The sequence below is a fragment of the Pseudophryne corroboree genome, chromosome 2, assembly GCF_028390025.1.
Source record: "Pseudophryne corroboree isolate aPseCor3 chromosome 2, aPseCor3.hap2, whole genome shotgun sequence".
In the NCBI taxonomy this organism is placed as follows: domain Eukaryota; kingdom Metazoa; phylum Chordata; class Amphibia; order Anura; family Myobatrachidae; genus Pseudophryne; species Pseudophryne corroboree.
Genome location: NC_086445.1, coordinates 790,723,721 through 790,750,258, shown reverse-complemented (window position 1 = coordinate 790,750,258; position 26,538 = coordinate 790,723,721). Strand labels below are relative to the sequence as shown.

Genomic DNA, 26,538 nt, shown 5'->3' with positions numbered 1-26,538 from the left:
AATGTTAATCACAGCGGGAGTGTGATCTCATTTACTGTTTGAATAATCAAGTCCTATCTATCTATATTGTTTTAAATTGCTATAATAGAGCAATGTAAACTGAATAGCTAGTTATTCAGATGCACCTTTCCCTTGTAATTGCCTGCCCAGTCAGTGAAAACACTGTATATGCAGATAATGCTATTTAACATAGCTCATGTAGCATTTCATAATTTGTGCAGTTGAGAGGCATCTGAGGATTACTGGACTGATAACTGTTGCATACCACAGTAATATGCAAAGAGGCACATTTGTACATACAACTCATCTTACCTTGTCTCAGGAGAGGACATGGGAACCAAAATTTCAAATGTGTTCTACGCTTGACAAAGCACCTGGTCCTGGTCTGAATACTGGGTCATGCTTCTCTATTCTGATGCTAGAAACAGGAAATGTCAAAAAATACCATGGAATATATTTACAAAGTGCCAGTGTTTGAACTCACAATTTAAAGCCGCCCTACTATTAGGTGCAAAGCATGGTGTGTTCTGCAATTAATATTCGTTCCACTTTAAATGCTGAGGTTAAACTTGAGAATTCAAAAGCTCCCGCTCCGTAAACATACCCCCATAAGTCCAGGGATTCTTCTCACCAGGTGTCTGCAATGCAGGATGGTGATCTGACTATAATGGTGTGGTATCATTTTGTGGTACTCATTCATTGTGTCCCTTTATAAAAGTACAGCAATGTTTGACTGCCACATGCTATTTTAACATTGATGCCGATCAGATGCATCTCTGCATGGCAACATGGTATCTATCTTCATTAGGAGTTAGGACTATTTTAGCAACCTGAAAGTGAATTGAGATTTATGACCTGGCATCTCCAGTCAACAGATCTCAATCCTATGGGAGTTTTATTGAAGATATATATAGCCTGAGTGCTTTTCTTTCATCCTGTTGCTGCAGTTGAACTTGTTGAGTCTGCCCCAGGCAGTGGAAAGTAACTACCCATTCAGTACATATGCCTAACAATGTATATTTTGGACTTCAAAGACACTATAGTTCAATTGTATGGCAATTTCTAATACGCAGTCCATTCATTTGCAAATAAATAATTATTAAATGTAAAATAATCCTGATTTTTATTACAACCTAAGAGAATCACTTCCCTTAACTCATTTTCTGTTTTAAAAAGAGTAGAAATCTATTGAAATATGAGTATTTGCTGCTTATGTTTTATTAAGATGTATTTCTTCTCTACTATGCTCATTACATGGTTTCACAACTGAGTTTTCCTATTTATGTCTGCAGGTCAGGACAACTGGTTTTTACAAATTCTATTTCTTTCCTTTCAGACAAAGAAGTTTACACGTTCGGCCTCGGTCAGTTTGGACAGCTAGGACATGGCACTTTTATTTTTGAAACAACTACACCCAAAGTAGTAGATGCTTTGAAGCCACATAAAATTCAGTATGTAGCTTGTGGGGAAAACCACACTGCAGTAATTACAGGTCAGTGAACAGATCTTATCTATATATTCCACAAAACACAAACAGTTTGTACATTTTTGGGGGCGGACCATTGTGTGTTTGTACTTGAAACTTCTTCATTTATTATTGCCTATGTGTTTTGTTCATCCTTTTCCATCACTGCTCTGCAGAACTTTGTGGCACCCTATAAATGCATGCTAATAATAACTGGATAGCCCGATAGCGTTATCCTATTAACTCACCACATTAACTCACCACATTAGTAGGATACCGCCCTTAAATTGATACATTTAATCATCAAAATATCGAGTATCCAAACCTATTGAATTGATGTAAAATCATGAACAATTAATATTTTTAATATTTTTATTCCTAAAAATTTACTTTTTATCTAATTCTGTTTGTTTACCAAGCGAGTAACACTCCCTGTTAACGCACTATAAGGAATAATAATTCCCACTGTTTTTTTAACGGAATCTTTAGATATAATAAAACTGTAAGGGTTCTGTCTGTACGTAGCAATTTTTTGAGAAATATACGTCTAGGGATGGTTTATGATCTATGGAGACCGAAAAAAATAAAACACGTTTTTGTCTCTGTTCGTTCTGGCATTATGCAAAAACTACTAGATGAATTTGGATCGCTTTTTCACTGTTGTATAGCTTAGTGAACTAGAAAGAAACTGAGGTATGAATGATCTCAATGTGACATCAGGGAGAGGAGAAATAAAGCAAAAACCTGATGCTTGACACTTGGCGCACTGAAAGTTAGTGTTCCGATCATGCTTCTGCCCCAAGCATCTTTTTTGTGTTAATCTCTGAAGGACCTGACAATGACCTGAGAAAAAAAATCTGATTTAACCTGAAGGTTACTCAGATTACCGATGGTCACGCTGTGTGATCTAATGGTGCGTCTTGAGACGCATCAGCGGATCATGGAAGTAGTCAGGAGGCATCTATTTACACCAGACGCCTCCTGCTGCATTTGCATATTAGCTGTACAGTTCCTTGCGGCTGTGCAATATTGTACAATTCTGAATCAAGTCCTAGGTTCCCTCATAATTAATTTAACACATAAGGTTGAACTGAGCAGGATATTAGGCAAGAAAAACTAAAATTGAGATCAATGAACAGAGTGTCCTAGTGCCCCCCCATGCACATTTTAGGGTGTATTGTCAAAGCTTAAGTGCAGATTTATTTTACAGTGAGGAATACAAAGACTGTACAGTGGAAATGCATTATTAAGAGCACTAAAAAGACAAGAAATTGGGATGCATCCGTTACAGTTAGTAAATGACCGTTAGTGGTTTCATAAGAGACTAATTTAGTGTACTCCAAGCTAAATGTTTGAGAATTGTTTAGTCAGGATGATGTAAAAATTCCCTCTTTCAAATTATATATTATCCTTCAATAGCAAAAGCAAAATACATTACAGGATATAAAAACCACATTATAATGTAAGTTTTGGGATCCTTTTTTTTTTCTTTTTTTTTTTTTAATTTAACTTCATTACTTGTAATTTCTTTGTTCACTATATTTAATGTGCTTAACCCTAATAATAACATGTGTATACCTTTTTATGTTGTAGACAAAGGTCTTCTTTATACTTTTGGGGATGGACGATATGGAAAGCTTGGATTAGGGGATGAGAATTTCACTAATCAGTTTTCACCCACACTCTGTATGAACTTTCTGAAGTTTAATGTCCAGTCTGTAAGTATTCCTACTTTATCCTTTATACATTTGAGGCCTTGCTTCATATTAATGCTACGTTAAGCTACAAAAAGTGTATTTCAGTTATCACTTAAATAAGCATCATAATAATCCCCACTAATGGCTGTAATATTCAGTTCATACAAACTGCACTTTTTATTTTAAAGTTTATGTCCACCTTTGGAAAGCTGCTCCTTAGATTGTGACCTACTGGTGCTTTCTATTTGATTTTAGTCCTTATAGCCTGTGGACCACAGAATGCAGACAAAGTATTGCATTGGCTGCCTTGCACACTGACAAGGTGGCTCTCCAGAACATAATTTCACCAATAATATGTTACTTTGTGTTTGTACATTTACTGGTTAGACAGTAAAATGAAACATCAAAGGCCCAGCTTATCTGTGTGCCAGGCAGCCATTGATGTGTGCCAGGCAGCCTGCGTTCTGTGGTGCCCAAACTAGCAGGACCGAAAGTAATGGGGCTCATGCATATCCTGAAGAAACTCCACAAAGAGATATTATGAGGAGTGGCTCCATCCATGGAGGAACAAATGACCGAAAGGTATCTTTTCTAACAATTGTAACTGTGAGTCAATTCAGTAATGGGGCAGTTTAATTGAAATTTTGGGCTAATGTAATCTGCGTGCTTAAAAACTATTCAATTCCAATATCGGTGATAAATGTCACTGGGGAAAATAGTTGAGTCTCCTGTATCTAATATCCTTGGGACCTGAAGTTTCTGCTGCGGTGTACACTGGTATTCCACAGGGAATAACATAACCAACCGGCTAAAGCTTTGACTGTTCCCAGGATGCACTACACCGCCTCCTCCATAGCCCCGCCTCGAGGCACAGGAGCTCAGTTTGTAAGTTGGTGCCTGCAGTGCAGGTCACTAACAGAGGACGGGCTGTGCTAGGCAGCGCTGAAAAGAGCTTTTTAAGAGGACTTCAAGGGCCGCAGCACTTTTATGTCATTCTGACATGCCGTGCTGCGGCTCCATTACCTCCCTCATTGGCGCTGTATACTCCCGCGGCCTGGTTCCCGGGTACTTGCAGCGGGGACACACCGGTTTCTAGGCACACCACCGTTGCTGCTCTCCTGGATCACGTGGCTGCACGACAGGGAGGAGATAAGAGGGTCCCCAGGTGGGACCCGCCGGTAAATCGCGGTCCCAGGAGACGGACAGCGCCGCTGGCGTGGACACTGTGGCCGTACAGGGACCCCACTATATCCACCAGGGCAGGGAGCACAGGGCGGATTTACTAAAATCCTTTTAATATAGGCTACATAGTACCTGCTGGTGAAGTCCAGCAGAGGGGATAAAGCGCTGACCTGTAGCCCCTCCCCCAGCTCTGGGCGCCATCTACTGCTGGTGTTCCCGCCCTGGAGCTGCATCTCTCTCTCTCCCTCACTCCCTGAAGAGATTATCATCACAATTTTGTCTTATCAGCGCTGTGTATTTACAGTCACTTAAGTATTCTACATGTCATTTTAGACAGTGTTAGTTAAGAACAAGTGTACTGCTATATGAATATTTAGTACAAGTATTCTGTGATATACATCCAGTGTTTACTGTGCATTGTTATATCTGTATACATACATATCTATATGTAGATTTACTAGTCCAGTTCAGTCTTATTGTTTATATGTAATAATTTCTGCATTGTACCTGTGACTGTGTGTGCCTATAACTGCTGTGTGGATTCTATTTTGTGTATCACACATATTGCTATCACTATATTCTCTACCCTGGGGGGCTAAGTGTGTCAGGGTCTCATTTAAAATATAGTGTTCCACAGGATATACTGTTTTGTATTTTTCACTGTGTGTTTCAGTCACCTGACACCGCTTAAATCCTCTGTTTTGTGCTTTGCATTTGCTATCACATAATACAGGGTTTTTTTGCAGGTATTGTGTTTGTCTTGGCTATGTTGTACTGCTGCGCCCTAAGGCTACACTCCCAATAATGTCTGCTACACAAGGCGGGAAATCCACAGACGCTCCTGCATCATGCAGTGCTGGCACCACGGATTTCACTGAGGAAAAGGTTTCAACTGAGGGTTCAGCTACTGCGTGCCCTGCACATTCCAGTCAGTCTGCAGCACCTGTGGCAAATCAAGACCCACCTTGGGCTGCTTTTTCAAATATGCTGACGACGCTTGTAATGCGGCTTACGCCCCATGTGGGACCTCCTGTGCTGTTGCAGCCACATATTGTCCCTGTAGTTAACCCGCCTTGGGCGGATGCTCTGTCTACCCAGTTACAACGATTAAATCAGTCTTTGGTTAGACAAAACTCTACCCCTCGCCCTGCTGGGGCCAAGGGGTCATCTAAATGCACCATTTCTTTCTCACAATCCACTAAATATTTCGGATGATTCTTCCGATGAGGATGGGGATTATACTGAACAGTCAGACACTGATACAGTTGCTTCTGATGAGGAATCTACAGGTCAAGTTGATGTTCCTGACCTAGTGGAGGCTATCAAGCTGATTCTCCAGATTGATGATGATATTGAGCCCCCTGCTACGTCTAAGAAACCTGATAAGTTTAAACGTCAGAAGGTTGCTAAAGTAGTTTTACCGCATTCTGATCTTCTAATTGACATACATCAGGAATCCTGGTCATCTCCAGGGAAGACATTTTCCCTGTCCAAAAAGATGCTAGCTCATTACTCTATCCCTGTGGAGTTGAGTAACAAGTGGTAAACTCCACCGCAGGTGGACTCTCATGTCGCCCGTCTAGTGGTATCTTCTACTCTGCCTGTCACCACTGTCACTTCACTGAAGGAACCGACGGATAAGTGTGTAGAGGGATGCCTGAAGTCTATTTACACAATTACCGGTGCTGTTCATGGACCCACTATGGCAGCCTCTTGGGCTGCAAAAGGTATTGAAGCATGGGTTCAGACAATTGAGGATGAGCTACCTCTAAATTTTTCTGACACTGCCAGACAATATCTGTCGTATATTACCACAGCCTCTCGCTATATTCAGGAGGTGGCCTCTGATGCAGGCGTAATGGCGGCCAAGGCGTCTACTACGTCTATCCTGACTCGCCGGATTTTTTTGTTAAGGTCCTGGAAAGTGGACCTGGACTCCAAAAAGACCTTTGAGGTTCTCCCTTTTAAGGGAGACATACTATTTGGATAGGATCTGAACAAGATCGTGACTGACTTGGCAACAGCTAAGACTGCATTTCTTCCAAGTACTAATCCTTCTGCTCCGAAGGCTAAGAGTACCACTTTTCGTTCCTTTCGACCTCCAGGTAAAGCAAAGGTTCAGGCGTACCCGAGACAGGCTTGTACTTCCAAAACCACCAAGCCCAAGTCTAAGCAATCTTGAGCCGCCCGTCAGCCTGCTTCCAAACAGGGCAAGCCTGCGGCATGACGGGGCAGGCCTCCCCCTGGGGGACCCCACGGTGGGAGACCGACTTCTGCAGTTTGCCGAGGCCTGGTTAAAGACCACTTCAGACGCCTGGGTGCGGGAAGTTGTTTCCCACGGGTACGCGATCTCCTTCAAGAGACGTCCCCCTCACGAGTTCTGCTTGATGGTTATCCCTTCGGATCTGCTGAAAGCACAGACTTTACACTTGGTTGTACAACCATTCCTAGATACTGGAGTGATTATGCCGATACCTCTGTCTCAAAGATTCAGGGGCTACTATTCGACCCTGTTTCTAGTCCTGAAACCAAATGGGTCCTCCCGGCCTATACTCAACCTCAAATCTTTGAACAAATTTGTGAGGGTATCCAAATTCCGTGTGGAAACTCTGCGTTCCATTATACTGGCCATGGAACCCAAGGACTATATGGTATCCCTGGACATACAGGATGCTTACCTGCACATTCCTATTGCCATGTCGCATCAGTAATATCTGCGGTGTGCTATTGGCAACCTACATTAACAATTCCAGGCCTTGCCATTCGGACTGACCACAGCTCCTCGGATCTTCACCAAGGTCATGGCAGTCATGACGGCTCTTCTCCGCATTCAGGGTGTCAGGATCATGCAGTATCTGGACGACTTGCTGATCCTGGTAAACTCCCCAGAGGTTCTCCTCAGTCATCTGGAACTGATGGTCCAATCCCTACAAGCCCTCGGGTGGCTATTCAGCTGGAAGAAGTCCTCGCTGGTCCCTGTTCAGAGCATGGTGCACCTGGGGGCATTGTTGGGCACACACAATCAACGATTGTTCTTGTCTCCAGAGAAGGTCCTGAAACTTCAGGACAGGCTCAGATACGTCCTCTCTCGCCAGAGAGTGTCAGTACACTTGGCGATGCAAGTACTAGGCCTCATGGTGTCGGCATTCGACATGGTAGAGTACGCTCAATTTCATTCCCGCCCTCTGTAGAGGTAAATCCTTTCCAAGTGGGATGGCCTGCCTCACCGGATCAGGTCTCAAATAATCTCCTTGACTCCGGAGGTTCGTCTGTCACTGAGCTGGTGGCTACAGGACCAACAGTTGAGCAGGGGCCGTCCCTTCTGTATCTCCAACTGGGTCCTCCTGACAACGGACGCCAGTCTGCGAGGTTGGGGCGCGGTGTTTGAGTAACACTCTCTCTCCAGGGTCGGTGGACCAGGGAGGAATCTCTCCTCCTGATAAACGGTCTGCAATTGTGGGCAGTGTTCAATGCCTTGACACTGGCCCTGTCTCTGGTACAGAACAGGCCTGTTCAAGTGTAATCGGACAACGCCACAATGGTGGCGTACATAAATCATCAAGGCGGCACTCGAAGCCGCATGGCAATGATGGAAGTGTCAAAAATCCTCCAATGGGCGGAACGCCATCTGCCAGCTATATCAGTAGTGTTCATTCCGGGAGTCCTCAACTGGGAAGCGGATTTCCTCAGTCAACAGGATATGCATGCCAAAGAGTGGAGCCTTCATCCAGAAGTCTTTCAACTCCTAGTGGACAAGTGGAGCCTACCAGATGTAGACTTGATGGCATCTCGACACAATCACAAGGTTACGGTCTTCGGAGCAAGGACAAGGGATCCTCAAGCAGCGGTCGTGGATGCATGGCAATTCCATGGAACTTTCGGCTGCCATACGTGTTCCCTTCAGTGTCACTCCTGCCCAGGGTAATACGGAAGTTCAAGCAAGAAGGATGAATACTATTTGTTGTTTCTCCAGTGTGGCCCAGACGGCATTAGTTCTCAGACCTGCAGGGTCTCTTGATAGAGTGTCCTCTTCTACTTCCTCAACGCCCAGAACTCCTCGTTCAGGGCCCTTGTGTCTACCCGGACCTGACCAGACTGGCTTTGACGGTGTGGCTCATGAAGCATCACTCCTGAGAGCAAAAGGATTCTCTGAGGCAGTCATTCAAACTATGTTGAAAGCCCGTAAACCAGCTTCAGCTCGAATTTATTACAGGGACTGGAATTCTAACTTCACGTGGTGTGCCGCTAAGAATTATGATGCATATGCTTTCAAAACTTCCAGACTTTTGGCTTTTCTACAACAAGGCCTAGATTTGGGCCTTCATCTTGTCTCCCTCAAGGTTCATATAACTGCCTTGTCGGTGTGGTTTCAGATAAAATTTTTGTCTCTTCCTGACGTTCACACTTTCACTCAGGGTGTTCTAAGGATTCAGCCTCCCTATGTCCCTCCTGTGGCTCCATGGGATCTGTCTAAATACCCTGCAAGAGTCTCCGTTTGAACCTCTTGAGTCTGTGGACCTTAAATGCCTTACGCATAAGGTCGTGTTTCTGTTGGCTATTGCCTCTGCTAGAAGGGTGTCGGACTTGGTCCTTTGTCCTGTCGTCCACCGTTTCTGATTTTTCACCATGACCGGGCAGTTCTTCGAACTCTCCCTGGTTATTTACCTCAGGTGGTATCATCTTTTCACCTTCACCAGGAGATTGTGGTTCCGGCCTTCATCTCTTCTGGTTTGACCTCCAAAGAAAGATCTTTGGACGTGGTATGGGCTCTCCGTATTTGTGTGGAAAGGACTGACTCTATCAGGAGGTCAGATACTCTTTTTGTACTTTTTGGTTTTCACGAATGTGGCTGGCCTGTGAATAACAAACCTTGGCCAGATGCATTAGAATGGTGATTGCACAAGCTTATGCGCAGGCTGGGCTCCCAGCTCCTGCTGCTATCAAGGCCCATTCTACTCGGTCAGTTGGACCTTCTTGGGCGGCCCACCATGGCGCGTCCGCAGAACAGTTGTGCAAGGTTGCTACGTGGTCCTCAGTGAACACGGTCATCAGGTTCTTTGCCTTTGATACTTCCTTCTCCCAGGATGCTTCCTTTGGATGCCGAGTTCTTGTGCCCGCTACAGTGCGTCCCCTCCCATGAAGATCTGCTTTAGGACATCCCCGATGTTATTCTCTGTGGAATACCAGTGTACCACGCTGCAGAAAAGGAGATTTATGGTAGACTTACCATTGTTAAATCTCTTTCTGCGAGGTACACTGGATTCCACAGGGCGCCCACCCTGACGCACTTAGCTTCTTTGGGTTTGTATGGCATTAGCTGCTAGTCCCTTCTCCTGTCATGAGAATGTGGTTCTATGTGACTAACATCTACCGTCTCTCTTACCTGCTACTGCATTGGACTGGTTAACAAAACTGAGCTCCAGTGCCTGGAGGCGGGGCTATAGAGGAGGCGGTGCAGTGCATCCTGGGAACAGTCGAAGCTTTAGCCTGTTGGTACCTCGGATCCTGGGATGTGTTGGGTTTGCACCAGACATAGCGTTTTTCTTGGTGGCCGAAAAGTTCAATTTTAGTCTCATCTGACGAGAGCACCTTCCTCCATACATTTGGGGAGTCTTCCTCATGCCTTTTGGCAAACTCAAAATGTGCCTTCTTTTTAATACTAAGTAATGGCTTTTTTCTGGCCACTCTTCCATAAAGCCCGGCTCTATGGAGTGTACGGCTTATTGTGGTCACATGCGCAGATACACCAGTCTCTGCTGTGGAACTCTGCAGCTCCTTCAGGGTTACCTTTGGTCTCTGTGCTGCCTCTCTGATTAATGCCCTCCTTGCCTGGTCTCTTGAGTTTTGGTGGCCGGCCCTCTCTTGGCAGGTTTGTTGTGGTACCATGTTCTTTCTATTTGAAGATGATGGATTTGATTGTGCTCCGGGGAATCATCAAAGATTTGGATATTTTTTTATACCCCAACCATGACTTGTACTTCTCAACAAATTTGTCCCCGACTTGTTTGTAAACGCTTATTGGTCTTCATGGTGTGATGCCTCTTGGTTAGTGGTGTTGCAGCCTCTGGGGCCTTTCAGAAAAGGTGTGTTTATACCGACAGATCATGTGACACTTAGCTTGCACACAGGTGGACTTAATTTCACTAATTATGTGACTTCTGAAGGTAATTGGTTGCACCAGAACTTTTGAGGGGCTTCATAGTAAAGGGGGTGAATACATATGCACATGCCAAATTTCACATTTTTATTTATAAAATTTCTATTATAGAAATTTTTCTCATTTCACTTCACCAACTTAGACTATTTTGTGCAGTTCCATCACATAAAATTCAGATTAAAAAATAAATTAAATTACAGGTTGTAATGTAACATAATAGGTAAAAAGCCAAGAAGGTGAAAACTTTAGCAAGGCACTGTATTTGTGTTACAAACAAAGGGATGCTCTGCGCTCTGAAATCAATTAATCAATTAATTAGTTAATTAGGTGCAGTCTAGCAGGGTGAATAATTGACTCAATGCAGTTCGATTTAAATAGCAGATACTTTTATCACAAAATGTATACACAGTTTAAAAAAAAAAACAATAGATACATAGAAACAATTAAAAAAAGAAAAAAACAAATGTTGCAACTTCTTATAAGCACACTGATTAATGATATTATACCTATCTCAGAGATATAGTAATAAAAGCAGTATGCAATACAAGTAAATATTAATTTAAATAAGAACAAAGCTCTCACTGGAATTAATTAAATAATGGACAGACACTGACAGATTCGTCTTGAGGAAGTCTCCAGTTGCTAGGAGACGAAACGCGTTGACGCCCCTTTCTCTCATTCAAAGTTCTCCTGAAGGAATACTATACAGCACGGACTTGGTCTCCAGCATATTAGTGCCGTACTCCGCTGATACCCAAACTACAGCCGTCAGATCATACCCAGCTTGTTCTATACAGTGCGGTAAGATTGCTGCAATTATATAACATCACTGTCTCTGGGAAACATCTCCGTGAACTAGACGGTCACGGTCCTCCGCCGCGAGGATAGGTGGGACAGTGCCGGCTGGCCGCAGCTACACCGCCAGTTATACGGATTACGTCCTCCGCTGTGAGGATCCTCATTTAAACACCTTGCATGTGACTGACGGCTTTCCATACCAGCAATCCTAATAACAACAGTGGGACTGCTCCACATTCATTGAAAAGTGGCAACATTACATTATTTCTCTAACGTCCTAGTGGATGCTGGGGACTCCGTCAGGACCATGGGGAATAGCGGCTCCGCAGGAGACAGGGCACAAAAGCAAGCTTTTAGGATCACATGGTGTGTACTGGCTCCTCCCCCTATGACCCTCCTCCAAGCCTCAGTTAGGTTTTTGTGCCCGGCCGAGAAGGGTGCAATCTAGGTGGCTCTCTTAAAGAGTTACTTAGAAAAAGTTTTTAGGTTCTTTATTTTCAGTGAGTCCTGCTGGCAACAGGCTCACTGCATCGAGGGACTTAGGGGAGAGATTTTCAACTCACCTGCGTGCAGGATGGATTGGATTCTTAGGCTACTGGACATAGCTCCAGAGGGAGTCGGAACACAGGGCTCGCCCTGGGGTTCGTCCCGGAGCCGCGCCGCCGACCCCCCTTGCAGACGCTGAAGATGAAGAGGTCCGGAACCAGGCGGCAGAAGACTCTGTCTTCATCAGGTAGCGCACAGCACTGCAGCTGTGCGCCATTGTTGTCAGCACACTTCACACAGCGGTCACGGAGGGTGCAGGGCGCTGGAGGGGGGCGCCCTGGGCAGCAATGTATAATACCTGTATGGCGAAAAATACATCACATATAGCCCTTGAGGCTATATGGATGTATTTAACCCCTGCCAGATATCTAAAACTCCGGAGAAGAAGCCCGCCGAAAAGGGGGCGGGGCCTATTCTCCTCAGCACACAGCGCCATTTTCCCTCACAGAAAGGCTGGTGGGAAGGCTCCCATGCTCTCCCCTGCACTGCACTACAGAAACAGGGTTAAAACAGAGAGGGGGGGCACTGATTTGGCGATATGTATATATATTAAAATGCTATAAGGGAGGAACACTTATATAAAGGTTGTCCCTGGATAATTATAGCGTTTTGGTGTGTGCTGGCAAACTCTCCCTCTGTCTCCCCAAAGGGCTAGTGGGTCCTGTCCTCTATCAGAGCATTCCCTATGTGTGTGCTTACAAGGGTTCAAATCCAGATGGAGTCACTCAGAGCAGTGATAGCAAAGAACAAGGGGACTATATGGTGTCCCGGGACATCAGGGATGCTTACCTCCATGTCCCAAAATTTGCCTTTTCTCACCAAGGGTACCTCAGGTTCGTGGTACAGAACTGTCACTATCAGTTTCAAGACGATGCCGTTGGATTGTCCAAGGCACCCCGGGTCCTTACCAAGGTAATGACCGAAAGGAGGATTCGTCTTCAAAGAAAATGGACGACCTCCTGATAAGAACAAGGTCCAGAGAACAGTTGGAGGTCGGAGTAGCACTATCTCAAGTAGTTCTACGACAGCACGGGTGGATTCTAAATATTCCAAAACCGCAGTTGTTCCGACGACACGTCTGCTGGTCCTAGGGATGATTCTGGACACAGTCCAGGAAAAGGTGTTTCTCCCAGAGGAGAAAGCCAGGGAGTTATCCGAGCTAATCGGGATCCTCCTAAAACCAGGAAAAGTGTCAGTGCATCATTGCACAAGAGTCCTGGTAAAAATGGTGGCTTATTACGAAGCGCTTCCATTCGGCAGATTTCACGCAAGAACTCTTCAGTGGGATCTGCTGGACAAATGGTCCGGATCGCATCTTCAGATGCATCAGCGGATAACCCTATATCCAAGGACAAGGGTGTCTCTCCTGTGGTGATTACAGAGTGCTCATCTTCTAGAGGGCCGCAGATTCGGCATTCAGGATTGGATGCTCGTGACCACGGAGGCCAGCCTGAGAGGCTGGGGAGCAGTCACACAAGGAGTGTGATCAAGTCTGGAGAATTCTCTCCACATAAATATACTGGAGCTAAGAGCAAATTTATAATGCTCTAAGCTTAGCAAGACCTCTGCTTCAAGGTCAGCCGGTATTGATCCAGTGGGATAACATCACGGCAGTCGCCCATGTAAACAGAAAGGGCGGCACAAGAAGCAAGAGGGCAGTGGCAAAACTGCAAGGATTTTTCGCTAGGCGGAAAATCATGTGATAGCACTGTCAGCAGTGTTCATTCCGGGAGTGGACGACTGGGAAGCAGACTTCCTCAGCAGGCACGACCTCCACCCGGGAGAGTGGGAACTTCATCGGGAAGTTTTCCGCATGATTGTGAACCGTTGGGAAAGACCAAAGGTGGACATGATGGCGTCCCGCCCGAACAAAAAATGGGACAGGTATTGCGCCAGGTCACGAGACCTTCAGGCGATAGCTGTGGACATCCTGGTAACACCGTGGGTGTAACAGTCGGTGTATGTGTTCCCTCCTCTGCTTCTCATAACCAAGGTATTGAGAATTATAAGACATAGAGGAGTAAGAACTATACTCGTGGCTCCGGATTGGCCAAGAGGGACTTGGTAACCGGAACTTCAAGAGATGCTCACAGAGGACTAATGGCCTCGGGAGCTAAGAAGGGATTTGCTTTCAGCAAGTACCATGTCTGTTCCAAGAGGAACCGTGGCATCGGCCTTTAAGAAAGGACCTGCTCCAGCAGGGACCTTGTCTGTTCCAAGACTTACCGCGACTGCGTTTGACGGCATGGCGGTTTGAACGCCGGATCCTAAGGGAAAAGGCATTCCGGAAGAGGTCATACCTACCCTGGTCAAAGCCAGGAAGGAGGTGACCGCACAACGTTATCACCACATGTGGTAAAAATATGTTGCGTGGGTGAGGCCAGGAAGGCCCCACGAAAAAATTTCAACTAGGTCGATTTCTGCACTTCCTGCAAACAGGAGTGTCTATGAGCCTCAAATTGGGGTCCATTAAGGTTCAAGTTTCGGCCCTATAGATTTTCTTCCAGAAAGAATTGGCTTCAGTTCCTGAAGTCCAGACGTTTGTCAAGGGAGTATTGCATATACAGCCCTTGTGTGCCTCCAGTGGCACCGTGGGATCTCAACGTAGTGTTGGGATTCCTCAAATCATATTGGTTTGAACCACTCAAATCTGTGGATTTGAAATATCTCACATGGAAAGTGACCATGCTGTTGGCCCTGGCCTCGGCCAGGCGATTGTCAAAATTGGCGGCTTTGTCTTACAAAAGCCCATATTTGATTTTCCATTCGGACAGGGCAGAACTGCGGACTCGTCCCCAGTTTCTTCCTAAGGTGGTGTCAGCGTTTCACCTGAAACAACCTATTGTGGTGCCTGCGGCTACTAGGGACTTGGAGGACTCCAAGTTGCTAGACGTTGTCAGGGCCCTGAAAATATATATATATATATAATTCCAGGACGGCTGGAGTCAGAAAGTCTGACTTGCTGTTTATATTGTAGGCACCCAAAAAGCTGGGTGCTCCTGCTTCTAAGCAGACTATTGCTCGTTGGATTTGTAGTACAATTCAGCTTGCACATTCTGTGGCAGGCCTGCCACAGCCAAAATCTGTAAATGCCCATTCCACAAGGAAGGTGGGCTCATCTTGGGCGGCTGCCCGAGGGGTCTCGGCTTTACAACTTTGCCGAGCAGCTACTTGGTCAGGGGCAAACACGTTTGCTAAATTCTACAAATTTGATACCCTGGCTGAGGAGGACCTGGAGTTCTCTCATTCGGTGCTGCAGAGTCATCCGCACTCTCCCGCCCGTTTGGGAGCTTTGGTATAATCCCCATGGTCCTGACGGAGTCCCCAGCATCCACTAGGACGTTAGAGAAAATAAGATTTTACTTACCGATAAATCTATTTCTCATAGTCCGTAGTGGATGCTGGGCGCCCATCCCAAGTGCGGATTGTCTGCATTACTTGTACATAGTTATTGTTACAAAAAATCGGGTTATTATTGTTGTGAGCCATCTTTTTTAGAGGCTACTTCATTGTTATCATACTGTTAACTGGGTTCAAATCACAAGTTGTACGGTGTGATTGGTGTGGCTGGTATGAGTCTTACCGGGGATTCAAGATCCTTCCTTATTGTGTACGCTCGTCCGGGCACAGTACCTAACTGAGGCTTGGAGGAGGGTCATAGGGGGAGGAGCCAGTACACACCATGTGATCCTAAAAGCTTGCTTTTGTGCCCTGTCTCCTGCGGAGCCGCTATTCCCCATGGTCCTGACGGAGTCCCCAGCATCCACTACGGACTATGAGAAATAGATTTATCGGTAAGTAAAATCTTATTATTTACCACGTGCAATTACACAGGACCCTGCAATAATTCTCAGGAACCAGCACGGTGGTAACTATTACGGCCCATTTACTACAAATAATATTTTTGCGGACCAACATTAATTAAAGACACACTGGGACACCAGTGTCTGTCCATTATTTAATTAATTCCAGTGAGAGCTTTGTTCTTTATTTAAATTAATATTTACTTGTATTGCATACTGCTTTTATTACTATATCTCTGAGATAGGTATAATATCATTAATCAGTGTGCTTATAAGAAGTTGCAACATTTGTTTTTTTCTTTTTTTAATTGTTTCTATGTATCTATTGGGTTTTTTTTTAAACTGTGTATACATTTTGTGATAAAAGTATCTGCTATTTAAATCGAACTGCATTGAGTCAATTATTCACCCTGCTAGACTGCACCTAATTAACTAATTAATTGATTAACTAAACACAAGAGATTTCAGAGCGCAGAGCATCCCTTTGTTTGTTTTCAATCCAATTTATTTCAGTCTAACCAACTGCTTTTGCTCAGCAGCTCTATAGTGCAATATTTATGTTTTGTGATTATTTTTGCTTAATACATATATTATTCATAGCGCCGAGGTTTACAGTTTGAGCCTAGTCTCTAACTGTATTCATAGATTTTTACTGTATTTGTGTTAGTTCACAAATCTCATGGCTCCATGAAGTTCTAAACTGGTTCTGAAGCTGATTGGCTGGTACTTTTATCGCCGTCCACTTTATCTCCATCCAAGGCTTAGTAAACAGACCCCTAGGTCTGAGCGCAAGGACTGTGGTCGTAAATGTCTACTGGATGTCGAGTGGAACGGAGGGTGGGGCAGACTGGTTCAGTCCCACAGCTAGGCAACAGTGCATCACTTTACGGATAATCTGAATTGGCGACTGATTCATGTGGCATCTCAATATACAGTTTGCTGCACATTACATTACATCATATATGCTGCAGAAGCAGAAGGCCTGTCTGTACGCCATTGCTATCTGCTGCAAACAGGATGAAACACCTCCAGTTTGCTCAGGAACACAGGAATTGGACAGTAAATGATCGGAAATGGGTGATGTGGTCTGACAAATAATGTTTTCAGTTGCACCATGCATATGGACAACCTGAAAACATGGACCTTACTTGCATAGTCTTGGCATTCCAGGCTGGCGGTAGCAACATTATTTTAGGGGGCATGTTTTCATGGGAGTGTCTGGGGCCTTTGATTCATGTGGACAGTTAATATAATCTATGCCTACAAGATTTCAAGCAGTAATTAGAGCAAAAGGTGACCGGACACCATACTAACCTGGTGGTCATAATGGCAAGGTCACTCAGTATATAATTAGCAAACTAGTGGAAAGAGAATCCAAAATCATTATCTAATATTAGATGTTATTATGGAAGTGTGATTTAGGGCATTTGAAGCAGTTATCTAATTGCTTGCACTGTGAGTTACAGCATGTGTTATTCAATACGTGTTTAAGTGTTCTCCCAGCAGTGGTTTCCATGTCGATGTTCCATGCATACCATTTTTGTTAACTAGGTTATATAATCAGTTACTCTTCTGTGTGCTTATGGCTGATGTAGATTGCACTTCATATTAATGCACATATGTCATGTGCTTGTAGTCTGTGTTTAATCCTACCCTCTACAGACTGTTATACCAGAACAGCATTTTGACATGATGAAAAGCAAATGACGTCCCAGTACTCTTAACATTATGGCCATTCCCATATGGGATCACTTGTGTTCAATATAATGTTATGAAATCATTTATTATACTGCCGTTTTGTGGCAGCAAATTACTGAAGGGACTTGGTATTTCTTTCTGTTTTGTACAGTTTTTATCCGACATTTTAGCAATACACATATTAACACACAGTTTCCTTTTTAGTTTGAGCAGTTACAAGTACAGCATATTAAATATTAGGCGCCCCCTGTGTTCTGGTTATTGGTTCCGGTCCAGTGATGAAATCCATGCTGTGGATCCATCTGTGCACATCATTTCCAGGTTTTAGTCCCAAGAGGAAATAATTATTTATTGAGTCATAGGTCTCATTTTTAGGTTTGTTGTTTTTTCAAATAAATAGAATTTTAGGTATTTGTAAACAAAAACCGCGTCTTTATAACTGTTCATAGAATGTGACAGATTCATTCTATATGTTTATCTGCTTCAGGGCCAGGTTAAGGGCTGCAAGAGCAAGGGCCTATTGACTTTTGCTTGTGCATGACTAATGTCATAGAGAGCATAGACAGCGCCTCCCTCTAACCATCTGTATCTCCATATCACCAATACATTATATGACTCTTGCATTGCTGTATCCGGTTTTCCCAATAATTTTCTTATAAACAGGATATTAGCAAAACGGGCATCTCCTATTACTCTCCACAAGATATTCCAGCCTCCATTGACAAAGATTATATTAGTGTGAATCCAACATTCCTGGTCAGACAGAGTCTGGGACTAGTAGTTACACTGCTGCTGGAGTGCCAAATGTTACCAAGTAAAAGGTGATGATATAGAATCATGCAGACAACCCATGCACTTTATGGTTGTGGTACCTATTGCCAGCACAATAATGTAAATGATTATGAAATACCGCATAAACTTTGGCCTCAGGTAAGGAGGGACATGCCGCGCTGGAGGTGTGGCCGCGTTCGAAAAGGGGATGGGCTTCGTCAGACAGGGCAGGGCTTCATCGGAAAGGGGCGGGGCCTCGTCGCTCAATCCCCATTTTCAGTCATTTTGGGGGGTGCCCAGCGCTCCCTGAGCAGCTGGGCAGCCCCCGCCTCACTCCCTGCACTGTTTAGATGCCGGGCGCATCTAATTCAGTGATCACAGAGCAGCAGTGATCACAGGATCTCACAACTGCCCCACCACCACCATCCCCGCCCGCGGGACACTGCGACCAACGGGTGGGACAGTCTCCAAATAGCAGAACTGTCCTGCTGGAATTGGGACAGTTGGGAGGTATGTTATGAGAGTGGCAGTGGCTGTGTTGTACCTACATATTTGTTATCTTTCCAGTTAGAACATACATTGCCTTTGCCATTTCTCTCTGGGTGGGCTTTGTCTTTGTAAGTCACCTTTGTGCACCTGGAACAAATCTCTCTGTAGCAGCCATCCTCTGGGTATGTAGGAAGGTTGCTCCACTCCTTATCTCCAAAGTTACGGTCTGATCCACAGGTACTCCATCTGGCACCAGAATTACTCTGATGCTCACATGCTTGATAGGGATGGTAGGGGTAACTCGGATTGCTGCCAGGGAACAGATTTGTGCTTCTGAGACAGGGCACTCTTTAGGTACAAAACTGTACATTTCTCCTCAGCCAAAACTTGGCTTCAATCTGCTATTTGGTGTACACGGTCCTCAACATCAATGTCACGCTCACCCTCACAAAGTTTGGGCAGCACCAGCACAGAAATCACTATATTACTGTAAGTGTGAAGGCGGCTATAATATCAGGCGGATAATTTTGATTTGGGAGAAACAAAAAAAAAAAGCAAGTAAGTGAGTTTGTGTCTGGAACAAACCATGTTGCAATGCAATATGTGCGGATAATATATAAATATATAAATATATATATATATATATATATATATATATATATATATAAATATAAATATAAATTTTTGGGGGATGCTCATTAGTGGACTGACTCAGTCGTACACAAAGCAGCTGCATCTGCAATTTTTTGTACTTTGCATGCATCTGAGGTGAACGTACGCATCTCTGGAACTGCAGAGATATTTAGAGTCACACAGAAGTCAGACAGGTCTCTGATTGCTGCTAAATGGGTGGAACTGGGCAGCAACAGGCATTCCTTTGCCGGGTATAGATCATAGGCTCCACCACACTTAGGTCGACAGTCATTAGGTTGACCTTTATTGCTCGACAGTGACTAGGTCGACACGGTCATTAGATCGACATGAGTTTTAAAAAAAAGAAATTGCTGTCTTTTTCTTTGTAAAGTGACTGGGAAACCAAATTAGTGCACCGTGACCCCTCGCATGGTTCGCTTTGCTCGCCATGCTTTGGGCATGGTGCCTTGCTCCCCTACCGCTGCGCTCGGCACAAGTTACTATTCCCAATCGTAGTCCATGTGGATTGTAAAGTATGAAAAAGTAAAATAAATAAATAAATTTTGTGAAAAACATGTCGACCTAGTGACCATGTCGACCAATAGTGGTCATCCTAATGACTGTTGACCTAAGTGTGGTTGACCTAGAGACCGGATACCCCTTTGCTGTAGTTGGAATTTCAGCTTAGTTTGGATTTCAGATAGATGTTTTGTTCCAGGCATAGGACAGCTGCAGATCCATCCTGCTGGCGGCTGCACTCACAAGCGTTCCTATAGGGGCAGCCAACTCTGAATTATAGACAGAGATCTGCAACCATTTCAAGCACACAATACGGCTACTTTGCACAATAATATAATAGAATAAATATAAACTGATACAGGAGTGCAATTGATATACTGATGTAATAATGCAGTATATATGGATTCAATTTGTATCAAAATATGAGGAATGTAAAATGTAGAAGAGGAATAATTAAAGTACAAATACATGATAAAAAATATAAACAATATAAAATAAATATACAAAATATTCTATAGAATACAATGTATTCAGTTGAAAATAAAATATAAATGTATAAAAAGAAATGTAGATATAACAAATAAGATAATTTAAAATGCAGGTAAAATAGGAAGAAAATAGAAAGAAAAAGGGTGGGAGAAATACATTTACCAAGGGGCACAGAACATGTACTCTGTAATGGTTAGCCAAACCTCTGTGGTGGCTGGCCACGCTCCCACTGGAGCCTGGCCACACCCTTAAGCATGGGCCCCTAAAACAGCATTCCCCCGGTGGGCTTCTCAGGCCCCAGTCCGACACTGTGTCCCAGTCATGTCCATCTCTCACATTAATAAGGTAGATACCTTACTCTAGCTGCTGTCTCTGCACCTAGGAGCAAGGTCTTCTGGTGATGACTATCGGTCCCGGTGGAACCCCACTGATTCACAGGTGGAATTTAGGCAGCTTCAGGCTTAATGTGTAGAGCAGAGAGATGCAGTGACTGTTTGTATTTGTGTGTTCTGTCCGTTAACTGGACAGTGTGCTTCTTGCTGTGACCTGTAATTGCAGAAAGAGATTGTTGGCTGTCCGCACAGAGACATCTTCTGCAATGGGTGGCTTCCTTGCTTTCATGATGATGGGCTAGTTTTTAATATGGAGGCCTGGGCTGTAGTCCTGTATGCCCCCTTTGGGACTACTTCATTTTTGCAAGGTTTTGTGGATCAGTTTCCGAAAATCACATTACAATAAACTTTAAAAAGGTGAAAATTTAAAAGGACCGTATAGAGGTAGAATATATACTATTTATTTACTACCAGTTATTTATGTAGTTCACACATGTTCCACAGCACTAAACAGAGAATATTTGAATATTCACATCAGTCCTTGCCTTAGTAAAGCTTCCAACCTATATTCCACATGTACCATATATTCCACATGTACACGCCTTAGAGCTAATTTTTGTCAATATGTAGTGTGTGAGAAAACTGCAGTACCAGTAGGAAACACACGCAAGCATGGGTAGAATATACAAACTCCACACAGTTACGACCATGGTGGGAATAATGGAGTCGCCTCTTCACTGTAGACGTTGACACTGGAGTTCTGCGGGTACCATTTAATGAAGCTGCCAGTTGAGGACCTGTGAGGCTTCTGTTTCTCAAACTAGAGACTCTAATGTGCTTGTCTTTTTGCTCAGTTGTGCACCAGGGCCTCCCACTTCTCTTTCTTCTCTGGTTAGAGCCTGTTTGTGCTGTTCTCTGAACAGAGTAGTACACACCGTTGTAGGAAATGTTCAGTTTCTTGCCTATTTCTCGCCTATAATAGCCTTCATTTCGAAGAACAAGAATAGACTGTCGAGTTTCACATGAAAGTTCTCTTTTTCTGGCCATTTTGAGAGTATAATCGCACCCACAAATGTGATGCTCCAGATACTCAACTAGCTCAAAGGAATGCCCGTTTTAGAGCTTCTCTAATGAGCAAACCTGTTTTCAGCTGTGCTAACATAATTGTACAAGGGTTTTCTCAAAATGTGTAGTAACACTGTACAGGTGTGTGATTTATTTATCATGTCTTTAAGAGAGGCAAGGGTGAGGAGGATACGCTCTAGACAGCAGCACCAACACTCATTTCATGTTTGTCTTGTAGAGATAGGTTAACGTTTCAGGATCTGGTTCAAAAGTGATCATGTGCAAATTGTTTTAGCTTTCACCAAAGCCTCTTAAACAATCCGAGGCAGGCACAGGTTCAAGTTGAACCCCCATGGGCTACTTTTGCACAGACATCCAGTATAGCTGAGCGGATAATACCAGCTCCTATACCAGGGATAGGTTACCCTGTTAACCCTTACATGCAACATTCCACCTGGGGTTTATCACATCAAGCACTAACAAAAGCAGGCTGAAAGGCCAGTGGTAAGTAAATCACATAGACATGAAACAACATCTTCACAGTCTACACATATTTCACATGAGGACACGTCTGAGGATGAGGACTCATCACACTCCGGGTCTGCATACAGAGACGAGGAGGAAGGCCTCAGTGGACATACCTGAGCTAATTAGTGCTTATTGGACTGAGTTTCCTGGGTCAGATCAGCTGACGGAAATTATGCAAGAGGCCTGGGTTACGCTCAGTAAAAAGTTTAGTATTCCAAAGAAATGGAATTCGCATTTTCCTTTTCCGGCTGGGAACTGTTTAAAAAGAGAGGTGGCTCCCAAAATAGATATGCTTGTTATTCGATTGGTGCGAAAATCTACATTACCTCTGCCTTCAACATCATTAAATGATGTCAAGGATAGGAAAATAGATGGTTTTCTAAAAACCATTTTCTCTTTGGCAATCATAATACCAGCAATGGCTTCAGCCTGGATGGCAAAAGCAGTGGCAGCCTGGTCTGATGCATTGGATGATGATCTTTCAATGGCATCTAGAGAGTAAAAATCCCATATTGCACAAATGAAACAGGAAGAAGCAGCTTTGGATATGGGTACAATTTCCTCTCAGGCATCAGTCTCAGCAGTAGCAGCTCGCAGAGCGGTTTGTTTACGTACATGGAAACTGACTCCGAATCCAAGAAGGTTCTGGAGTCTTTGCCTTTTACTGGAGATATTCTTTTTGGTAAAGAATAAAACAGTATTTTGGCGTCAGAAGCAGATTCCAAGAAAGTAACGTTTCCTTCCACACACAAATCCAAGCCTAGATTTCCATCTTTTCGGCTCTTTCGGACGCAAGGAAATGCGAAAGGAAAGGGTTATGGCAAACAGTCTCAATCTGGCAAGTCTGGTAAGACTAAAAAACATTGGGCTACCAGAGGACTGGCTTCTAAATCAGAAGATAAGCCATCAGCCTTATGGTACAGGTCTCCCTCCACCTTGGGGACCCCAGGGTGGGAGGCAGACTTCTTCAGTTTACATAGATCTGGGAGCAATCTACCAGAGATGCCTGGGTGCAGGAAGCGGTATCTCACAGTTATGTGTTTGCTTTCAAGAAACAGCCTCCTCAAAGGTTTTTGCACCAGCCCGTCTTCTGTGGAAACGAAGGCCAGGGCTTTGCAAGAGGCAGTTCAGAGTTGCTTCAGTCAGGAGTGATAATTCAAGTTCCTCCTGCGCAACGAGGACAAGGTTTTTATTCCAACCTGTTTCTAGTCCAGAAGCCAAATGGGTCGTTTCGGCCCATACTCAATCTCAAAGCGCTGAACAAGTACATTTTGGGTGCCTAGGTTTCATAAGGAGACTTTAGGTTTCATATGGAGACTTTACGTTCCATTATTTGGCCATGGAGCCGGAGGATTTTATGGTATCCCTGGATATCCAGGATGCTTACCTATATGTTCCTATAGCACTGTCCCATCAGCGCTATCTCAGGTTTGCTATCCTTCAGCATCATTTTCAGTTTCAGGCCCTACCATTTAGACTGGCCACAGCTCCCAGAGTATTCACCAAAATTATGGTGGTAATGGCATCTTATCTCCGTCAGCAGGTAATAAGTATTTTTCCATACCTCAATGACTTATTAATCCTGGCACAGTCTCAGGAATTGCTTCAGTGTCATCTGCAACAGACAATAGCTTGTTTACAGAGACACAGTTGGCTCATAAATTGGGCAAAGTCGTTCCCTGGTTCCGTCACAACGGATGACTCATTTGGGTGCTGTACTGGGTTCAGATTTTTAGAGAGTAATTCTACCTCTGAACAAAATATCCAAAATTCAGTCAAGGTTTCAGGAGCTGCTACACATTCAAAGGGTATCCATTCACTCTGCAATGCGTGTGATGGGGTTGATGGTGTCGACATTCGACATGGTGGAGTATACTCAGTTCCATTCAAGGCCTCTGAAACGTCTGATCCTTTCCAAATGGAATGGTTTTCATCAGACAATAAAAACGCAGACTATGGTCCTTCCTTTGGAAGTAAGGAGGTCATTAGCCTAGTGGCTACAGACATCCCATCTGGACAAGGGGAGACCCTTTTGGATATCAGATTGGGAAATTCTGACAATGGACGCCAGTCTTCAGGGCTGGGGAGTGGTGTCAGAAAGGATTTGCTTCCAGGGGCAGTGGACCAAGAAAGAAAGTTGCCTGCCAATATATATATTGGAACTTCGGGCCATATATATGGCACTTATTTAGGCAAAGGACATCCTTCAGGGGAAACCAGTCCAAATCCACTCGGACAATGCAACGGCAGTAGCGTACCTCAACCATCAGAGAGGAACTTACAGCCAGAATGCAATGAAGGAGGCAAGACTCATGTTAAAGTGAGCATAACTTAATCATCCAGCCTTGTCCGCAGTGTTCATTCCGGGAGTTCTAAACTGGGAAGTGGATTTTCTCAGTCGACACGTCATTCATGCAAACGAATGGGCTTTACACCCAGAGGTCTTCTAAATTCTGATAGACAAATGGGGTTTACCAGTGATAGATCTCATGGCGTCACGTCAGAACAACAAAGTTCCTGCATACAGGTCAAGAACTAAGAATCCCAAAGCGATCTTTGTGGATGCTCCTTCAGTAAAATGGGACTTTCGTCTGGGCTATGTGTTTCCACCAATCGCCCTGTTACCCAGGGTAATGCGAAAGGTAAAACAAGGAAAGGGCGCCGTGCTACTAATAGCTCCGGCTTGGCCCAGAAAACATTGGTACACAGATCTGCAGAGGATGTCAATGAAGGCTCTATTCCAACTCCCTCAACGTCCAGATCTACTGTCTCAGGGTCCTTGCTATCACAAGCACCTGGATTGACTGTCTTTGATGGCATGGCTCTTGAGACTTCCATCCTGAAAGCAAGAGGATTCTTACAACAGGTAATTCAAACAATGCTCAGAACAAGGAAACCTTCCTCAGCTCGCATTTATCACCGAATATGGCAAGCCTATATTCAGTGGTGCAGTGACCGGAAGTTTGACCCTAAGTCTTTCAGTTTCCAGAGTCTTAGCATTCCTTCAGTCAGGAATGGACCAAGGTCTACGGGCGTCTTCCTTGAGAGTGCAAGTGTCAGCATTGACTGTATTGTTCCAAAAGAATATTGCTAACCTACAGGATGTGCACACTTTTTTCCAGGGAATCCTGCACATTCAACCTCCTTTTGTTCCTACTACAGTGCCTTTAGTCCTAAAGGCCCTTCAAGTTGCCCCATTTGAACCACTAAAACAAGTGGATCTTAAATAGTTGACAGCTAAAGTTCTCTTTCTACTGGCTATTGCTTCAGCTAGAAGAATTTCAGATTTAGGGGCTTTGTTATGTCGCCCTCCTTTTCAGATTTTTTTATCCAGATAGAGCGATTCTCAGAACCAAATCTGTGTATCTTCCTAAGGTGGTGTCTAAATTCCACCTTAACGAAGAAATTGTCGTCCCGGCCTTCCAGGGGCCGGACGTTTTTGCGGGAGATGCATCGTTGGACGTAGTTCGTGCCTTTAGGATCTACGTGGATCATACCAGTGCCATCAGGAAAACAGATACTCTCTTCGTACGCTACGGATTTCACAAGAGAGGATGGCCTGTTGATAAGCAAACACTGGCGAGGTGGCTTCGGATGACTATTTCAGAAGCATATTCTCAAGCTGATCTCCCTTTTCAGGCTAATGTCTCTGCTTACTCTACTTGTAAGGTAGGTTCATCATGGGCAGCACAACGTGGTGCTTCAGCAGAACAGATATGTAAGGCAGTCACATGGTCTTCCATTAACACATTCATTAGACACTATGCCTTTGATATTTTTGCCTCTCAGGACGCTGAATTCGGGTGAAGGTTTCTCCTGTCCAATCAGGAGCGTCCCCACCACTAAATTGCTTTGGGACATCCCAATGTTATCCGGTGGATATTCTGTGGGCCCTGCCGGAGAAATAATCGTTATGGTAGACTTACCGTTGATAATGCTATTTCTCCTAAGGTCACAGGATCCACATGGATCCCACCCTGACTGACCTGATTTGAGGATCCTGTCACTCACTAACCTCTTCCTCCTTGTACGAAAGGGTGTGCATGTGTGTTCTTCTCGCCTGATTAGGACTCTCTATGATGCTCCTGCCTTGAGCTTTTGAAAAACAACGGATTTGCCTGAACCAGGAGGCGGGGATATAGGGACTGGCCCGTTGCATGCTGTAAGGCCGAAAGCTTTGATCGTTTGGTGCCAGTCCGCTGTCATTACCTCATATCCCAGTGTTATCCTCTGGATCCTGTGGACTTAGGATAAATAGCGTTATCAACGGTAAGTCTACCATAACGATTATTTTGCAGCTAGTATAGTCATTTACCACATTAACTGTGAAACTGTGAAAAAAACAGGGCTTTTCTTTGAAAAATAA

The 26,538-nt window shown here is 44.2% G+C and overlaps 1 protein-coding gene across 2 annotated transcripts in view; it reads left to right on the top strand.

Annotated features, from left to right (window-relative positions):
* RPGR (retinitis pigmentosa GTPase regulator) overlaps window positions 1-26,538 on the top strand; it is a 309,545-nt gene that overhangs the window by 157,251 nt on the left and 125,756 nt on the right. For both annotated transcript variants that reach the window (XM_063955571.1, XM_063955570.1), the window contains exons 8-9: window positions 1,337-1,492; window positions 3,059-3,183. In XM_063955571.1, coding sequence (XP_063811641.1) covers window positions 1,337-1,492; window positions 3,059-3,183 — 281 coding nt within the window. The remainder of the gene's footprint in view (window positions 1-1,336; window positions 1,493-3,058; window positions 3,184-26,538) is intronic.